General features: G+C 48.1%; 3 protein-coding genes across 5 annotated transcripts in view; 1 reads left to right on the forward strand and 2 right to left on the reverse strand.

The window, feature by feature from the left end:
• Window positions 1–19,923, reverse strand: part of LOC308465792 (uncharacterized protein) — a 430,090-nt gene that overhangs the window by 270,003 nt on the left and 140,164 nt on the right. The window contains exons 3-5 of one of the 3 annotated variants that reach the window (XM_080986032.1): window positions 17,286–17,411; window positions 15,590–16,647; window positions 14,640–14,813 (exon numbers count right to left, since the gene is read on the reverse strand). In XM_080986032.1, the coding sequence (XP_080842158.1) occupies window positions 14,640–14,813; window positions 15,590–15,674 (259 nt within the window). In that variant the 5' untranslated portion in view covers window positions 15,675–16,647; window positions 17,286–17,411. Of the gene's footprint in view, window positions 1–14,639; window positions 14,814–15,589; window positions 16,648–17,285; window positions 17,949–19,923 lie in introns of those variants that run through there. The other 2 variants (XM_080986037.1, XM_080986036.1) reach the window with 2 other exon arrangements.
• Window positions 1–19,923, forward strand: part of LOC308465694 (uncharacterized protein) — a 386,527-nt gene that overhangs the window by 221,940 nt on the left and 144,664 nt on the right. The window lies entirely within an intron of this gene.
• Window positions 5,579–6,616, reverse strand: LOC308466246 (uncharacterized protein). The gene is made up of 2 exons (XM_080986990.1): window positions 6,381–6,616; window positions 5,579–6,258 (listed from the first exon to the last, which is right to left on the reverse strand). Exon 2 carries the CDS (start codon window positions 6,179–6,181, stop codon window positions 5,810–5,812), a length of 372 nt encoding a protein of 123 aa, XP_080843116.1. The 5' UTR covers window positions 6,182–6,258; window positions 6,381–6,616; the 3' UTR covers window positions 5,579–5,809.

Consider the following 19,923-nt stretch of genomic DNA (forward strand, 5'->3'; position numbering starts at 1 on the left):
ATAAAACACACTTTGGGTAACAGTCACAGAAGAAATACGAACAATTAAAACAATGTACAACAATAAACTTCTGCAGGGAGTTGACCCAACCACTTATTAACGCTGTTGATTAAAATTAGGCCCCTCAGGGCTCTGGCACCCGGCACGGTTATTTCAAATGATCTCAAACCCTAAAATGGATTGACAGGTAACTGACAGACGTAGATGATCTCTAGAGATATAGGGAGTCTGCCGGATGCCCCCCTTGGCTGGGCCTGTGATGGACAGCAGAGCCAGGCCAGTCAGCGGACTTCGTCCCTCAGAAATTCCCCCAGGGGCTGGAACCTCGCTCTCATTGGCTGCCAAGCCAGCGGGGGGCGGAGCCAGCCCTTTGGGCGGGAAAAGGCAAGGCGCCTTTTCTGAGGGGGGAGCTGGGAGGGGAAGGTGGGGAGGAGAGGAAGAGGAGTCGGGCGGGAGATGAAGGGGAGAAGCTGGGGGGAGGGAAGAGAGACCCCCAAGAAGGAGGGCTGAGGGGACCCCCTGGGTGTGGGGGGCGGACTGAGGGGGGGAGGGAAGGGAGACCCCCAAGAAGGAGGGCTGAGGGGACCCCCTGGGTGTGGGGGGCGGACTGAGGAGGGGAGGGAAGGGAGACCCCCAAGAAGGAGGGCTGAGGGGACCCCCTGGGTGTGGGGGGCGGACTGAGGGGGGGAGGGAAGGGAGACCCCCAAGAAGGAGGGCTGAGGCGACCCCCTGGGTGTGGGGGGCGGACTGAGGAGGGGAGGGAAGGGAGACCCCCAAGAAGGAGGGATGAGGGGACCCCCTGGGTGTGGGGGGCGGACTGAGGGGGGGCGGAGGGAGACCCCCCAAGAAGGAGGGCTGAGGGGACCCCCTGGGTGTGGGGGGCGGACTGAGGGGGGGAGGGAAGGGAGACCCCCAAGAAGGAGGGATGAGGGGACCCCCTGGGTGTGGGGGGCGGACTGAGGAGGGGAGGGAAGGGAGACCCCCAAGAAAGAGGGCTGAGGGGACCCCCTGGGTGTGGGGGGTGGACTGAGTGGGGGGGCGGAGGGAGACCCCCAAGAAGGAGGGCTGAGGGGACCCCCTGGGTGTGGGGGGCGGACTGAGTGGGGGGGCGGAGGGAGACCCCCAAGAAGGAAGGCTGAGGGGACCCCCTGGGTGTGGGGGGCGGACTGAGAGGGGGGAGGGAGGGAGACCCCCAAGAAGGAGGGCTGAGGCGACCCCCTGGGTGTGGGGGGCGGACTGAGAGGGGGGAGCAGAGGGAGACCCCCAAGAAGGAGGGCTGAGGGGACCCCCTGGGTGTGGGGGGCGGACTGAGGAGGGGAGGGAAGGGAGACCCCCAAGAAGGAGGGATGAGGGGACCCCCTGGGTGTGGGGGGCGGACTGAGGGGGGGCGGAGGGAGACCCCCCAAGAAGGAGGGCTGAGGGGACCCCCTGGGTGTGGGGGGCGGGCTGAGGGGGGGGAGGGAGGGAGACCCCCAAGAAGGAGGGCTGAGGCGACCCCCTGGGTGTGGGGGGCGGACTGAGGGGGGGCGGAGGGAGACCCCCAAGAAGGAGGGCTGAGGGGACCCCCTGGGTGTGGGGGGCAGACTGAGGAGGGGAGGGAAGGGGGACCCCCAAGAAGGAGGGCTGAGGGGACCCCCTGGGTGTGGGGGGCGGACTGAGAGGGGGGAAAGGGCCCCCCAAGTCTGACTCCAGAGCCTGGAAGAAGCCAAGCCTCCAAGTCCAAGGGAAGGAGGCGTCTCCGGACACCAGCTTGGCCCCCCAATTCAGGGCTGCCCCGGGAAGATGGGGGGCTGGAGGGAAGACGTGTCTCCCTCGGGGGGATCTGGGCTTCCTCTTCCTCCCTGGCGCCTGCTCTCGAGGAGGCTGCTTGGAGCAGGCGGAGACTCCTGGGGAAGCCCCGTCTCCCTGGCGCGGAGTCGGGCTCCGAGGGGGCTCCGTGGGGCAGCGGGGAGAGGGAGGGCTGGGCTGGCAAGGGTTAAGAGGAGCAGAGCTGGAGTCCTAGAGAGGACGGGGAGGGGAGGGGGAGGGGGGCAAGGTCCTCCAGGGCTAAATCCCCCCTCCCCCTCCCCCTCCCCCTCCCTCCCTGCCTTCTTCTTCTCTCTCCTTTGCAAAAGCCCCTCCTGGACTCGGGTGAGTCTCCTCTCTCCTCCCCCTGAGGGTGCAATGGGGAGAAGGGGGTCCCTGGGGGGCAGGGAGGGGGCGTGGGGGTCCCTGCTCAGATCATGCCTGGGAGGGGGAGAGACCCCCAAGTCAGGGAGCAGAGGGTCCTCCCTTGTCCTCTCTGCCAAGCCAGGGAGGGGCCACTTCGCAGGAAATATGCAGCTCTGCTCTTCCTCGGGATCCAGATGCTGCCTTCCTTTCGGGGGAGGGGGCTTTGGGTCAAGGAAATAAACCCCCTTCAGATGGAGGGAAAAATCACCTTTGGGAACTGAGGCTGCAGCCAGACGGGAACATTCCCACGTGGGGGGAGCACAGGGAGAAGAAAAGCCCGTCTGCATCTGCAGCAGCACAACTGGACCACATCCTCTGTCCCAGATGCAACAACACATGTCTCTCCCCTGTCGCTCTCCACACCCACGGCTGGCGCTGTGACCTTCCAACAACTGGATCTCACTCCCAAAGACACACTCTTCCATGGTCTCCCAAGACAGATGACTGCCAACCAACCAACTGTAGCCAGATAGGAACATTCCCACATGGGGGGAGCACAGGGAGAAGAAAATAAGGGGTCCCAGGTCTCCATGGGGGAAAGCGTCCCTGAGTCCTGCTTTCGAGGCCAAGGCTTTCGCCTTTCAGGCTCTGGCCACTTTCTCTGTGGTGTTTATGGGAGCTGTAGAGATGGGTCACATGCAGACATTCCCAAGTTTAAGAAGCATCCCTTGAAAAAGATGGGCTCTTTATTTAATTCAAAAAATTCCTTCATCAATTATTGCGCTTTTTTCACAGTCTTTTCATCGTTTAATATTCTTTCATTAAGTCTCCATCTTTTATTAATTTTCTTGTGTTCCTTTAATTCTAATGTAACTGGTTTATGATCTGTAATAATTTTGGTCCGTATTTCTGCTTTTTAAATTTAATCGTTATTTGTTAGCCATATTCCAGCAATTCTGCCAGCTGATTTTTTTATTTCCGAGAAATGTGTATACTGTCTCTCTCCTGGGTTTTTATATCTCCATGCGTCAATATGTAACGCCATTTAGGTCTCCCATCAAAATAATTTCCTCTTCTATAAATTCCAGTAAATTAGCTTCTACTTTTCTGAAAAATTCTGTTTTGTTACCATTTGGTGCGTAGATTCCTACTATAATAAAATGTTCTTTACATAGATCACAATTCCCCTTTTCTTTTTTACATTTGAAGATATAAATTCTTGACCCAATCTCTTGTTTACTAAAACCCTTCTATGATTTCTAGTCACATGGGCCTCCTGCAAGAATATGATATGAGAGCTAGTATAGTGTAGTGGACTCGTAATCTGGTGAACTGGGTTCGCATCTCTGCTCCACATGCAGCTGCTGGGTGACCTTGGGCCAGTCACACTTCTCTGAAGTCTCTCAGCCCCACTCACCTCACAGAGTGTTTGTTGTGGGGGAGGAAGGCAAGGAGAATGTTAGCCGCTATGAGACTCCTTCGGGTAGTGATAAAGCGGGATATCAAATCCAAACTCTTCTATGATATCCCATTGTCCTTTCCTCAATACATATTCTATTCTCTTTCTCTTTCTCTTATCATTTAAACCGTTAACATTCCAAGATATAATTTTTAAATTCATTAATCTTTATTTGTTATCTACAATGGTTTCATTGAATAAATAAAAGGAAAAGGAAAACTCAGAAGTTTGTGAATTTTGCTATTGTTTTTTCCAGTCTCTTCCCCCCCCCCCTTAATACCCGCTTGTCTCTCTATACTTCTTGGGGTGTCTGCGTTGTTTCTTCTCGCTCCAACGTTGAATCACCATTTAGTTCTTTTTTGTACTTCCTCCAGAATTTTCCCAACTCGTCCACTGATCTAAAAATTTTCTTCTTTCCTTGTATGTAAAAGTGATACCCTCAGGAAATTCCCACGGGAATCTAATCGAATTCTTCTTGAGTGCATCTGTTACTGTCTTATACTTCTGACTGTTTGGTCCTTATGTATTACCGTATTTTTCACTCCATGACACACTTTTTTCTTCCTAAAAAGGGGAAATGTCTGTGCGTCTTATGGAGCGAATGTGTGCTCCCTGGGGCCGAATTGCCCAGGGACAGAAAGCAGATCATACTTTTTTTTTAAAGAGGGAAATGGGTGTTGAAACAAAGCCGCTGATCGGGGAGAGAGATAAGGGATGCTAGAGAAAAAGGAAACTGCCTGGGAGGCGGGAGGTAAAGACAGCAAACTTGCAAGGAGAGAAGACAGGAAGACTAAAACAATAAGGAGAGAAATTAGAAGAAAAGGAGGAGCAAAAAACTGCTCTCGCTAAGGAAAAGACACTAAGGCAAACAAGAGGAAAGAGAGTGTTGAAAGGAAACAACTGATCGGTGGGATTGGAAGAGAGATAAGGGACGCTGCCTGGGAGAGAGGAGGTAAAAGCCCATGGATCCAAAGGAGTTTTACATTGGGTCACCCCAAATTCACCATCAGATCACATAGCATGTTCATGGCTACAGCCTGCACCAAAAAAATCACACACTCACTGTTGCGTGGGGCCACAGTGATGCAAAAAACGTGGTTACAAAGCACAGATCCACATTTGATCCTCAGGATTTTTGCATTGGGTCACCCCAAATTCACCATCAGATCACGTTTGTGGTCACAGCATGAACCACAAAAATCATACGCCCACTGTTTCATTCAGAATATTTTTTTTCTTGTTTTCCTCCTCTAAAACCTATGTGCATCTTATGGTCAGGTGCCTCTTATGGAGCGAAAAATACAATTACTCATTCATAACTTTTCAAATATGTTCGCTTATATTGCTGCAAACAGTTTATAAAGGTAAAGGGACCCCTGACCATTAGGTGCAGTCGTCGCCAACTCTGGGGTTGCGGCGCTCATCTCGCTTTACTGGCTGAGGAAGCCAGCGTACAGCTTCCAGGTCATGTGGCCAGCAGGACTAAGCCGCTTCTGGCGAACCAGAGCAGCGCACGGAAACGCCGTTTACCTTCCCGCCGGAGCAATACCTATTTATCTACTTGCATTTTGACATGCTTTCGAACTGCTAGGTTGGCAGGAGCAGGGACCGAGCAACGGGAGCTCACCCCGTCGCGGGGATTCAAACCTCCGACCTTCTGATCGGCAAGTCCTTGGCTCTGTGGTTTAACCCACAGCGCCAGCGTCTGCAAACAGTTTATAGTCGCAGTTTAATAATGAAATCGGTCGGACATTTTAAGGATTTGTTATGTCCTTATCTTGTTTGGGTATCCAAGTAATGTTTGCCTCTTTTCAGGTTTCTGGGGTTTGTCCTGTTCCCAGCAATTGGTTCATAATATCTTTTACAGAAGAGGCTCGTCCTTTAATTCTTTCCAGTAGCCCACAGAGAGGCTACCTGGCTTCCCCAGGAAGAACTTTCCAATAGTAAGAGCGGACAGTGAAAAGGAACTATATCGGAAGGGAGTAGACTCCTCTTTATTGGAGGTTTTTAGGAAGAATTTGGATGGCCATTTGTTACGGGTGCTTGAAACGAGATTTCTGCATTGGAGGGCGTTGGATAAGATTCCGAATTTATTTATTCACCCTGCTTTGAGTTCTTAAATGTTTTCAACCCTGTGTGAATTATTTGGTGGGCCATGAGACTAGCACTCTGACTGAAGCTTTCCCCACATTCCAAACACTAAGAATTTTTCTCTCTTGTATGAATTATTTGATGAAAAGTGAGATGGGCACTTTGACAGAAGCTCTTTCCACATTCAAAGCATTGATATGGTTTGTGACCTATATGAATTCTTTGATGGGAAGTGAGATTGTGCTTGAGACTGAAGCTCTTTCCACATTCCAAGCACTGATAGGGTTTCTCCCCTGTATGAATTCTTTGATGGGAAGTGAGAGTCTCGCTTTGACTGAAGCTTTTTCCACATTCCAAGCATTGATACAATTTCTCTCTACTGTGAGTTCTTTCATGGGAAGTGATGGTATCCCTCTGAACGAAGCTCCTTCCTTGATGGGAGATGGACTGGGAGCTCTGACCGATGTTCTCTCCACACATAGAATATTTAGATGACTTCTCCGATATGTGGATTCTGTTGGGCTCCCCCTTGTTCTTTCCTTCCAATTCATCACCATCTGCAATGAAGAGAGCAGCAAATTAGAGCCTCAGGAAGAAATGGAACTCCATATTATTGAATGTTTTTAATGAATGCTTTTGATAGAGGAAGAACTGAAGGGAGTTAGATGTGAAGCCTTACTATAGTTTTCACTTCCTTAGTTGCCTGGTATTAACTGACATATTGCTTGGCTTTTATCTGGGATAGATTTTGTTCTGACTCAATCCTGGAATCCACTCCATCTCCAAGGTCAGTCATCTCTTTGGTCAATCAAATGCAAACAGAAGCCGAAACAAAAACAAACCTGACAGAAGTTTTGTTTTGACATTTAGAAGTCCTAGGCAGTTAAAGCAAGCCTGGTTATTGTTTGAAAAGGCATGACTACTGGACAAGAAAATTGGCTTCCAGGTGGAAAAATCAAAATTGGAAACAGAACTGTTAGAACCCAAAACCAAGATTTTGTCAAAGATGTATAACTTGCTGTTGAAATGGAATACTCAGGATGAAACGGTGAAATCTGCTATGATTAAATGGGCACAAGATGTTGGACATAACATAATGATGGCTGACTGGGAACAGTTATGGACCACAGGTATGAAGTTTACGGCATGTGATGCCTTAAGAGAGAATATTATGAAAATGATATACAGGTGGTACATGACACCAGTCAAGCTTGCAAAAATCTATCACTTGCCCGATAATAAATGTTGGAAATGTAAAGAAACCGAAGGTACATTCTTTCACCTTTGGTGGACGTGCCCAAGGATTAAGGTTTTCTGGGAGATGATTTATAATGAAATGAAAAGGGTATTTAAATATACCTTTCTGAAGAAACCAGAGGCCTTTCTCCTGGGCATGGTCGGCCAAATGGTGCCAAAGAAGGACAGAACCTTCTTTATGTATGCCACAACAGCAGCAAGAATACTTATTGCAAAGTATTGGAAGACACAAGATCTACCCACTCTGGAAGAATGGCAGATGAAGGTGATGGACTACATGGAATTGGCGGAAATGACTGGCAGAATCCGAGACTAGAGAGAAGAGTCGGTGGAAGAAGATTGGAAGAAATTTAAAGACTATTTACAGAAATACTGTAAAATTAATGAATGTTAGAATGATGTCAGAATGAAGTTAAGTGGTTTTAGCAGCAATGTTATAAAGGTGTATGTAAAAATGGATTGTTAACAGGTGAGAACCTAAAGCTATAATATATTAAGTTAAAGGATTAAGATAAAAACAAAGAGGGAAAGGAATTGCTGAATTAATTAACTGAACTGGAATACAAAAAAGGGAGGCGTGAGAAGGTCTGGGAAACAAGTAAATGAAATGTAAGGCATGGAAAGATTGATTTGTTTTTTAAGTCTTTTTTATTTTTTCTGTATTTTGTATTTTTTCTTTTCTCTATTTTTCTTTTTTTTATATATATATGTAACTTTTCTTTTTGGAAACCTTAATAAATATCATTAAAAAAAAAGAAAGAGATGGATCCTGCAAAGCTAGCGAGGATGGAAGGGGGAAGATGGACGGTTGACCTGGTCCGGCTGTCGCCTGCATCCCTCCCCACAACCTCTGAGCGTTCCCTCCCAGGGACCTCCGAGAGATCTGGTGAGTTCCAGGGGAGTGGAGATGGGGATGTGGAGGGATGGAGCCAGAGAGGAATTGGGGCTTGCTCAGCTTGGGGGTGGGAGGAGGCAGGCAGGCGGATGGAGATGGAGAAGGGGAGCACCTTTTCGGGCTCCCCCACCTACCTGCCTGCCTGCCTACGCTTTTGTCATCTGCAGGCAATTTGAGCTAGGAATAGATCACAGCTCACTGCCCGAAGCGATGTGTTGGCAGCTCAAAATGTCTAAAACCAGTTCTGTGATCTAAATGCCCTGCCAATGTCAGACAACTCACTGATCCATCGCGCAGCACTGGACTCCTTAAAGGAACCTGATCCTGCTGTGCAGTGTGAACTCAGATGGGGCCTCCGTGTGTTGCCTTTTTCTCTTCTTTTTGTATAACTTTTATTAGCTTTATAAAACAGGGAACATAGGAATAATAAATGATACAAATATGTAGGCTGAGTCTGTATATCTCAAACCTTCTCATCTGTCTACATCCTCTGTTCACAAATGTGACCCGTCTCTCCATCTGAAGGGGGTTTATTTCCTTGACCCAAAGCCCCCTCCCCCGAAAGGAAGGCAGCATCTGGATCCCAAGGAAGAGCAGAGCTGCATATTTCCTGCGAAGTGGCCCCTCCCTGGCTTGGCAGAGAGGACAAGGGAGGACCCTCTGCTCCCTGACTTGGGGGTCTCCCCCCACCAGGCATGATCTGAACAGGGACCCCCATGCATTCCCTGCACCCCGGGTAGTGGCATAACAAGGTCAGGGGGTACCTGGTGTGGAAAAGTTTTTGTCACCTCCCCAATATTGACCTTTTTCTTTTCTTTTTTGGCCTACAAAAATGTTTTGAATTTATTTCACATTTTCTTACAAAGGATTGTGGATTCTGGGCCTCTGATAACAAGTAGGCCACTGTGGACAGTTACTTAAATCTACAGGATGCATTGTGTTTTCGCTTGTGTTATTTTATTTATATTTATTGCTTATTTATTTATTAAAATTTATTTTTAAAAACCTGTAAAGTTGTTTACCAATACAAAAAACAAATAAACAACACTACAGCAGTAAAATCAATAAAAATTAACAAGCCTACTTTAAAACACAGAAAAGCTAAAATATTAAAAGAGATTAAAATTACTTCAGCTTCCTAAGCATCTGACTATGCTTGCCTAAACAAGAATGCTCTTAGCAGGTGCCAGAAAAGAGTCTAGCAAAGGCACGCGCTTTATTGCAATAGGCGGGGAGTTCCAAAGGGCAGGTGCTGCCACACTAAACCACGCAGTGCTGGAAAGGGGGTGAAAGGGGGTGAAAGGAGGAGCTCCTGGGAGGAAAGGAGGTGCCGTGGAAATGCCATTCTAGAAGTAAAGAGCCTCTGTCTCTCACTCCTCCTCCAAACGAGAGCCAGGCGTGTGTGTGAGTGTAAACAAATAGAGTGAGGGGGGGAAGTATTTGATCCCCTGCTAAATTTGGTTTTTTTGCCCTCTGACGAAGAAATGCCTAGTCCACAATATTAATGGTAGGTTTATTGTAGCTGTGAGAGACAGAATAACAACAGTGAAACCCAGAAGACAAAAGTCAAAGATTGATGAGATTTTTTTTGGGGGGGGGGTTCTTGTTCCTACTTTTCTCTCTTTTATTAATTCCCAATATCATCCCGATCTTAATCCTTTATCTTATCTTGACAGCCACTGGCATGCAACTTTCATCATATTTAACAGATCTATATGTAAATTAGCATGCAAGATGAACATTTTGTTCTTCTTGTTATTGTCCATCAATTCTTTTCGGTGCAGTCCCTCCTCAGAAGGCCCTATTTCATTCCACCGTCTTACCTTCCAGGACTCTGGGCTGTCTTCCAGCTTTCCTTTGTTTAGTTAAAATTAAGACACATGTAATGTATTTTAACTGACTGATATTTTCCCATACCAAAGAATCTTCTGTAAGAGCGATATATTTCACAGTTAATACTTGTTTGGTTCCTCTACAATCCAAGCTTGCTCCCCCTGGGCCCTAAGGGAAGCTTACAAAGATCAAAGATTCATCTTCACTTTTATAAATCCATATATGACAAAAGTCCATGCAAGCAGATGTGGTTTCCTGTGTGAAATATTCCCCAGTTGTAATCTGTCGGTTGTCTGCAGCCCTCTTTGAGAGGGACCCAATTTTCAACCCCGTATAAATTATTTGGTGGGCAATGAATGAATCTTTTCCCACATTCCAAACACTAAGACGTTGTCTCTCTTGTATGGATTCTTTGATGGGAAGTGAGATTGGAGCTTTGACTGAAGCTTTTCCCACATTCCAAGCACTGATAGAGCTTCTCTCCTGTATGTATTCGTTGATGGGAAGTGAGATGACCCTTTCGATTGAAGCTCTTTCCACATTCCAAGCACTGATAGGGTTTTCCCCCTGTATGAATTCTTTGATGAGAAGTGAGATGACCCTTTTGATTGGAGCTCTTTCCACATTCCAAGCACTGATAGGGTTTTCCCCCTGTACGAATTCTTTGATGGGAAGTGAGATGGGCGCTTTGACTGAAGCTCTTTCCACACTCCAAGCACTGATAGGGTTTCTCCCCTGTATGAATTCTTTGATGGGAAGTGAGTTCACCACTGTGACGAAAACTCTTCCCACATTCGAAGCACTGATAGGGTTTCTCCCCTGTATGAATTCTTTGGTGGGAAGTGAGATTGGCGCTTTGACTGAAGCTTTTCCCACATTCGAAGCACTGATAGGGTTTCTCCCCTGTATGAATTCTTTGATGGGAAGTGAGTTCACCACTCACGCGAAAGCTCTTTCCACATTCCAAGCACTGATAGGGTTTCTCCCCTGTATGAATTCTTTGATGGGAAGTGAGTTCACCACTCACACGAAAGCTCTTTCCACATTCCAAGCAGTGATAGGGCTTCTCCCCTGTATGAATTCTTTGATGGGAAGTGAGACTGGTGCTATGACTGAAGCCTTTTCCACATTCCAAACACTGATAGGGTTTCTCCCCTGTATGAATTCTTTGGTGGGAAGTGAGTTCACCACTCACACGAAAGCTCTTTCCACATTCCAAGCACTGATATGGTTTCTCCCCTGTATGAATTCTTTGATGCACAGTGAAATTATTCTTTTGATTGAAGCTCTTTCCACATTCCAAGCACTGATAGGGCTTCTCCCCTGTATGAATTCTTTGATGGGAAGTGAGACTATCTTTGACATGAGCCAACAGTGTGACGTGGCAGCTAAAAAAGCCAATGCAATTCTGGGCTGCATCAATAGGAGTATAGCATCTAGATCAAGGGAAGTAATAGTGCCACTGTATTCTGCTCTGGTCAGACCTCACCTGGAGTACTGTGTCCAGTTCTGGGCACCACAGTTCAAGAAGGACATTGACAAACTGGAACGTGTCCAGAGGAGGGCAACCAAAATGGTCAAAGGCCTGGAAACGATGCCTTATGAGGAACGGCTAAGGGAGCTGGGCATGTTTAGCCTGGAGAAGAGGAGGTTAAGGGGTGATATGATAGAAATGTTCAAATATATAAAAGGATGTCACATAGAGGAGGGAGAAAGGTTGTTTTCTGCTGCTCCAGAGAAGCGGACACGGAGCAATGGATCCAAACTACAAGAAAGAAGATTCCACCTAAACATTAGGAAGAACTTCCTGACAGTAAGAGCTGTTCGACAGTGGAATTTGCTGCCAAGGAGTGTGGTGGAGTCTCCTTCTTTGGAGGTCTTTAAGCAGAGGCTTGACAACCATATGTCAGGAGTGCTCTGATGGTGTTTCCTGCTTGGCAGGGGGTTGGACTCGATGGCCCTTGTGGTCTCTTCCAACTCTATGATTCTATGATTCTATGATTCTATGATTCCGATTGAAGCTTTTTCCACATTCGAAGCACTGATACGATTTCTCCCTACTCTGTGTTATTTCGTGTGAAGTGAGGCTATTCCTTCGAACGAAGCTCTTTCTTTGATGGGAGGTGGACTGGGAGCTCTGACGGATGTTCTCTCCACACTCTGAATATTTATATGACTTCTCTGCTATGTGGATTCTGTTGTGCTCCTCCTTGTTCTTCCCTTCCAATTCATCACCATCTGCAATGAAGAGAGGTGCTAATTAGAGTCTCAGGAGGAAATGGGAGCTCCAGATTATTGAACAATGTTAATGAATGCTTGTGACAGAGGAAGATCTGAAGAGAATGAGATGTGAGGCCGTCCTATAGGTTTCACTTCCTTAGTTGGCTGGTATTAACTGACATATTGCTTGGCTTTTATCTGGGATGGATTTTGTTCTGGCTCAATCATGGAATCCACTCCATCTGCAATCACAACATGTTATGATCCAACAGGGAGCCTTACCAAGAGAGTCCATGATCCCATGATTCTCCTCCTTGACCTCTTCATGCTGAGCTCTCTGGTCAGGATCCAGCAACGTCCACGCCTTGTCTGTGAAACAAACAGCAACATCTTCACCTGAACACTCCCTATCAGAAGTTATTTGAATCTGGTAAGTCAAAATTTAAATTGACAGATGGCAATATATACAACTTAGAAGTATATTCAACTCGGATCAAAAGAAAGGATTTGCAAAAGAAGATTCGAAATTTAAAGTCACAGTGATAAACAACAACAAGAAATTGTTATCCAAAACCTATAATCTTTTATTGGACTGGGAACTGATGGAAGAAGAAGTGAAAGAAACGATGATTACCGTATTTTTCGCACCATAGGACGCACCGGCCCATAGGACGCACCAAGTTTTTTTGGGGGGGGGAAATAAAGCGAAAAAAATTATTTTCCCTCCCCCAGGCGCTTGTGGGGCCGGCAGCGGGGAGAAGCGCTCTTCTCCCTGCCACCCGCCTTCAGATCAGGTCCGGGGACAGCGGGAAGACGCGCTGCGCCTCCCCCGTCCCCAGAGCTTGCGGGGCTGGCAGCGGGGAGAAGCGCTCTTCTCCCCGCCGCCTGCCTTCAGATCAGGTCCAGGGACAGCGGGAAGACGCGCTGCACCTCCCAGCTGTCCCCGGAGCTTGCGGGGCAGGCAGTGGGGAGAAGCGCTCTTCTCCCCGCCGCCCGCCTTCAGATCAGGTCCGCGGACAGCGGGAAGACGCGCTGCACCTCCCAGCTGTCCCCAGAGCTTGCGGGGCTGGTGGCGGGGTCTCTCCGCCGTCAGCCTCCAAACCACTTCGGGAGACAGCGGGATGGCGGTGTTCTGCCTCCCTCTGTCCCCCGACTTTGTGGGGCTGGCGCTGGGGCTCTCCTGAAGCCTGCATTTGCCCCATAGGACGCACACACATTTCCCCTTCATTTCTGGAGGGGAAAAAGTGCGTCCTATAGGGCGAAAAATACGGTAAATGGTATCAGGATCTCGGACATACTATCTATCTAGAGCAACGGGAGAAACTCTGGCGAGAGGATATACGATTTACTGCGTCATATACAATTAAAGAATATTTTGTAAAGATGTTCTATAGGTGGTACTTAACGCCAGTTAAGCTGGCAAAGATATACAAATTGAAATCCAACCTCTGTTGGAGATGTTGTGGAAAAATAGGAACAACAATACATATGTGGTGGAGGTGTGAGGAAATTAAGAAATTTTGGATGGTAGTACACGAAGAACTAAAGAAGATGTTGAAAATATCAATAACAAAGAAACCAGAGACATATCTCCTTGGATTGAGAGATGAAGAGATACCACGGCGGGGGGGGGGGGAGGAGAATTTTTCTATATGCAAGTACTGTGAGGAGAATCAAAACTTACAGGGTTAAATAGTTCTGTGTGACATTCTGAGGTGTGGTTTTGTTCACATACGGGAATCTTTCTTTGTGTGTGAGTTGCTTTCGTTTTTAGCTGTCGAGCCGAGGAGATGTCCACTCGATCTCCGGGTTGATTTATGATGTTTTTCTGTACAATGATTAAAGACTTCTTAGATGAGCAAAAAGCCTGCGTACAGCCTTGGATTTATCACCCACCCAAGGCACGACCGCTGCTGCGAAACTCGGCTTGGAGCCAGGAAGACAGCTTAAGGCTCACAGTTGGCACGGAGAGTTGGCACAGGAAAGTGTGGCGGACGCCATTACAGTCCACAAGTGCAGCTGCTAGAATAGTGATTGCTGCTCGGTGGAAGTCACAAACTATACCCACAAAGGAGGAATGGATTTGTAAACTAAATGAATATTTAATTCTGGCAAAATTAACTGCTATAATAAGAAATCAGTCGAATCAAAAATTTAAAAAGGAGTGGAAATGTTTTGATGAATATATGGCAAAATATTGCTCAAGAAAAGATGAACTATATGTTATAGATACTCCTGCAAATTTATTCTGCTATGTTTGAGATATACAGACTCAGCCTACATATTTGTATCATCTATTATTCCTATCTTCCTTGTTTTATAAAGCTAATAAAAGTTATACAAAAAGAAGAGAAAAAGGCAACACATGGAGGCCCCATCTGAGTTCACACTGCACAGCAGGATCAGGTTCCCTTAAGGAGTCCAGTGCTGCGTGATGGATCAGTGAGTTGTCTGAAATTGGTAGGGCATTCAGATCACAGAACTGGTTTTAGACCTTTTGAGCTGCCAATACATCGCGGTGGCCGGGGAGCTGTGATCTATTCCTAGCTCAAATTGCCTGCAGAGGACAAAGGCGCAGGCAGGCAGGCAGGCAGGTGGGGGAGCCCGAAAAGGTGCTCCCCTTCTCCATCTCCATCCGCCTGCCTGCCTCCCCCCACCCCCTAGCTGAGCAAGCCCCAATTCCTCTCCGGCTCCATCCATCCATGTCCCCATCTCCACTCCCCTGGGACTCACCAGATCTCTCGGAGGTCCCTGGGAGGGAGTGCTCAGAGGTTTTGGAGAGGGATGCAGGAGACAGCCGGACCAGGTCATCCATCCATCTTCCTCCTTCCATCCTCGCTAGGTTTGCAGGATGCGTCTCTTTCATCCTTCCTGAGGAGTCAAGGAGCCAAAAGAAGCTGCAGGGTCCTGGGAGAGAGGAAGAAGCAAAGGGAGCCTCAGAGGCCCTGCAGGGATTCTCCTGCCCTAGATATTCTCCTGCCCCTGGAGAAGCACAAATGGGGCAGCCCCTTCCCAACAGAAGCCCCATTTCTAAACCTCTCCAGTGGTTTCAATTTCCCCTGTTTGCTAATCACCCCACTTCGTAAGGCTGGCAGGGTCTGTCCAGTAGTGACCTCAAGGTGGAACCCTTGAACTCAGTGGGGCTTATGGACAGAACTTGGTGCAAAAACCAGTCACCTTCCTGTCCCTAAGCCTGAAAACTGCAACCCCAGAGCATGGGCAGAAAATAGCACAGTAGCTATTACAGTGGTACCTCAGGTTAAGTACTTAATTCGTTCCAGAGATCCGTACTTAACCTGAAACTGTTCTTAACCTGAAGCACCACTTTAGCTAATGGGGCCTCCTGCTGCCACTGTGCCGCTGGAGCACAATTTCTGTTCTCACCCTGAAGCAAAGTTCTTAACCTGAAGCACTATTTCTGGGTTAGCGGAGTCTGTAACCTGAAGCGTATGGAACCCGAGGTACCACTGTACATGTACTGTAGGTGCCTGCATGCTTGGTTCTTTGTATGCAGAGCCCAGTTCACAATCTTTGAGCTCTCTCATTGCAAGCCAGGCATGTGTGGCCATATTTGCCTCTTGCATGGGGACCAAATCTTTGGGGAAGCTCCAATTGGCAAGAAAGAGGGTTCATTAACCTGCTGGTGGGGGGAGGTGGCTTTTCAGCCCATAAATTCAACTCACGGTGGAATATCTGGTGGGCTGGATCTGGAGCACAAAGAGTCAAGTTTTGCTTGCATGAGCCCTTGTGTTCCTTCTTCAAACTCATTAGGCAGGAACGTCAGAGGTCAAATCTGGAGAATATTTCATTCTGGGCGTCTTGTGGCAGAGCACAGAAGGCATGTAAACAATTCTTTTCAGTTCTGTCAAGTAGGTCCTTCCCCAGATTCCTCAACAGCAAAGACCCCGGGGTCTTTGAGTTAGGGGGTTCCTTGGGGTCTAGGTCAGCTGACTAGTCAGGATTGTCACCTGCAGAATCTTTGTCAATTAAAGCAGGATAGTCTGCCTTGAACTGAGGACTTTTTGGAGGTGTTGCTGTATGTGGAAGCAGAGGAGCTGGTGATGCCACATTTTGGAATAATCTTGAGACTGATACACCACTCTTCCTTAGATATTCTCTGTGCTTATACACCATCTTCACAAACTTTACGCTCCTCTTGTGACAAGATTCCCAAAGGCTTAGGGTAGCTTGAGAGAAGTAGCTTATTTTGAGACAGCACCCATTTCCGATTCCTTTTTATGAAAACCCTCTCCCTAGTTGGTTTGGTTTTGGCTTTTGACAGGACATCAGACCATTTGATAACCTTGCATATCGTTTCATATTGATATAGGGATCTGGTGTGCAGATTCTAGCATAGTACAAGCTTCTTAGTGTTCTGTCTGGACCCAGAGCATGAGCTGCTCTCAAGCAGGTTCAAAAGTTTTTTAAAGTCAACTTTTTAATATTGCACTATTTTGTAATTTTTAACATTAGTTCCTCTACTTGTTTAGCCTGAATTTGGGCTTGAGTCGCTTGAGCTCCTGGTCTCAGTGCCAGAGATGACTTAGCAGTTGAGCTGCCTGGGCCCAAAACCTCTTTCTGCTCATCCTTAGAGCTGCTGAGAGATCCTATAAGGTCAGTAATAGGATCTGGCTCCTGCTGTTTCTTAGCCACCTCCTCATTTTCCTTATTCATGTAAAATGGAGTAATTTTTGCTTGTGCTTTCTTCAGAGAAGCTCTCTTTGGAGGAGGGTCTGTGGCACTCGGGGAGAGAACATACATTTTGTAACTACTCTGGGTCAACACTGTCTTTCCCCTTAATTCCTCATCAAGTTTCCTGATATCTTTAATAATCATAATCCTAGCCTGAGAAAGAAATTGAGGCTGAAATGACTGAACAATGCAAATGAATGTTTGTGAAAGAGGAAGAAGGGAAGGGAGTTACTGCCTTTTTTGGCTGGTATTATCTAATTTATTTATGGGAACTGGAGATTCGAAAAGCCTGGCTCTTTCCAGGGATGGATGTAATTTGGCTCAGTCATGGAATCCGCTCCATCTCCAAGCTCAGTCATTTCTATGCTCAACCAAAAACAGAGAGATGCAGAAAGGGAAACAGAAAATTAGACAGGATGTACCTCCATGTCCTTAATATCTCTGAAGCCTACACTGAAGAAGGCCTGGGCAGCTCAGACCAGCCTCCTCATGGTTGGAAAAGGCAGGACTGGTGGTAGAATATTCCCAGACAGAACAGGAGATGCATCTCCTATGGAGAGTTGTGGGTGTGTTAACATCTCAGATGCTGTAGGTGGCGCTATGGGGCTCCCTCAAAATAGAGGTTTGTCCTTCAGAGATCTGTATGGAATTTCAAAACTGATCTTATGATCCAGCAGGGAGCCTTACCAGAGAGGCCACGATCCCAGGATTCTCCTCCTTGACTTCCTTCTGCAGAGCTCTCTGGTCAGGATCCAGCAAAGCCCAGTCCTCCTCTGTGAAAGGAACAGCTACGTCTTCAAAGCACACTGGACCCTAAGAGAAAAAGGGAGAAGAAAGATGATATTTTTCTACACATTGCTCTGTTCTTTTCTGCCTCTTAATAGCTGCATTGTTTTAACATTATTCTTTTCCTTCATGCTTATTTCAGTATCTTAATGGAACAATTTTGTTGTGTATTTAAATGATGGGGAAGAGACGTGTTTTGTTGCATCTGGGACAGAGGAAGTGGTCCTGTTGTGCTGCTGCAGATGCAGAAGGGCTTTTCTTCTCCCTGTGCTCCCCCCACGTGGGAATGTTCCCTTCTGGCTGCAGCCTCAGTTCCCAAAGGTGACTTTTCCCTCCCTCTGAAGGGGGTTTATTTCCTTGACCCAAAGCCCCCTCCCCCAAAAGGAAGGCAGCATCTGGATCCCAAGGAAGAGCAGAGCTGCATATCTCCTGCGAAGTGGCCCCTCCCTGGCTTGGCAGAGAGGACAAGGGAGGACCCTCTGCTCCCTGACTTGGGGGTCTCCCCCCCCCCCAGGCATGATCTGAGCAGGGACCCCCATGCCCCTCCCTGCCCCCCAGGGACCCCCTTCTCCCCATTGCACCCTCAGGGGGAAGAGAGAGGAGACTCACCCGAGTCCAGGAGGGGCTTTTGCAAAGGAGAGAAGAAGGCAGGGAGGGAGGGGGAGGGGGAGGGGGGATTTAGCCCTGGAGGACCTTGCCCCCCTCCCCCTCCCCTCCCCGTCCTCTCTAGGACTCCAGCTCTGCTCCTCTTAACCCTTGCCAGCCCAGCCCTCCCTCTGCCCCACGGAGCCCCCTCGGAGCCCGACTCCGCGCCAGGGAGACGGGGCTTCCCCAGGAGTCTCCGCCTGCTCCAAGCAGCCTCCTCGAGAGCAGGCGCCAGGGAGGAAGAGGAAGCCCAGATCCCCAGGGAGACACTATATCTCTAGAGATCATCTACGTCTGTCAGTTACCTTTCAATCCATTTTAGGGTTTGAGATCATTTGAAATAACTGTGCCGGGTGCCAGAGCCCTGAGGGGCCTAAGTTTAATCAACAGCGTTAATTAGTGGTTGGGTCAACTCCCTGCAGAAGTTTATTGTTGTACATTGTTTTAATTGTTCGTATTTCTTCTGTGACTGTAACCCAAAGTGTGTTTTATAAGCTGGTCTCCGGCTCTGTTCGATTTAACCCTGTAGCAGGAACCCCCCCACCCCAATCATTCTGCTTGTACAAACTTCATACACACACACACACTCACACACTACATACGCCACATTTCTGTTATAAATTCATAGAAAATCAACCATACATTGGATTTGCACTGTTCCATTTTTATTTTACTCCATATGACAAGAACTAAGAAAAGGGGAGGGGGGTTTGACCCTGGTCAGCCAAAATCCCTTCACTGTCTCAGCACATCTGCAGGAGCCCTGCCCAGATGATCCCAGACAGAAGACAATCAAAATCACAAAGAACCTGCATATGGGAGTGGATTCAGCATGGACTGAAACAAAGGACAATGATCAGATCTTCCCTCAGGGGGCAGGAAACTGCAAACTCCCTTTTGTCTCCTGGAAGTGACTCGAGGGGTAGGGGGGAAGGGAGGAACCAGCCAGGTGACAAGACACTCAGGTTACCACCAACTCCTCCCTCAACCCCTCCTGTCTGTAATGTATGCATGATGTTTCTGGGGGTGGGCTTGATCTAGAGGAGGGGAATTTCAAAAGTTTTTATAAGACCTGGCACACCATTTTTCTGGGTCCTTCCTCTCACCTGCGAGTGAGGGGAGCACCCTGTCGCGACAGTCTTTCTTCAATAAAGACCAGGCCTACAGGCTGCTGATTTGCTTCAATTTGCTCTGGTTGGTGTTTTATTTTTGTCCAAGGGAGCCCTCAGATTTTTCCTGCAACAACCCTTTGCAAGCTGAGCGCAGCCGGCAGGCCGCTCTCCCTCCCTCCCTCCCAGAATCCGGATGGTCCAGAGCATGTGCAGAGTTCTCTGTGATTCTCGGCTCAGAGGCCATCAAGACAGCAGCCTCGTGCCCCGCCCCCAGATGTGCGGGCGGGGTATAAACAATGTATTATTATTATTATTATTATTATTATTAAGTGTTGTTCAATTACACTGATCTTTTAAAAAGAAAAAAAAAAGGATGTTGTTGTTATTCTTACTGTATTATTATTCATCTGCTCACTCGATCTCCGGGTCGTGGCTTCGAGCCCCACGTGAGGCCAAAGATGCCTGCATTGCCGGGGGTTGGGCTGGATGACCCTCGGGGTCCCTTCTGTGAATCTATTCCATGCAAGAGAACTGGGTCCCACCAGACCAAGTGAACTTCCAGAGGGACCCATCTCCGATGGGGCGCCCCCAGCTCGCCGCTCTGCCTCCCGCCTCCTTCCCCAATTCTGGGGGGCTGGGGGAGGCAGCTGGTTTTCGGCCGTTTCCACTTTCGAGGCCCCTGAGGGGCATCTAGTCCCTTCTTCGGCCGTGCCAGAATCAGCATCTCCCGCGGAGACCCCTTCGGGTGCCTTTCGGGGGGCTGGGAGGGGGGTCCCCTTCCC

This window comes from Podarcis pityusensis (assembly GCF_964106645.2).
Source record: "Podarcis pityusensis genome assembly, chromosome: 2".
Lineage (NCBI taxonomy): Eukaryota > Metazoa > Chordata > Lepidosauria > Squamata > Lacertidae > Podarcis > Podarcis pityusensis.

Excerpts from the sequence above, each read along its gene's own strand:
- LOC308466246 (XM_080986990.1), bottom strand. The coding sequence starts at position 6,181 with ATGTGTGGAGAGAACATCGGTCAGAGCTCCCAGTCCATCTCCCATCAA.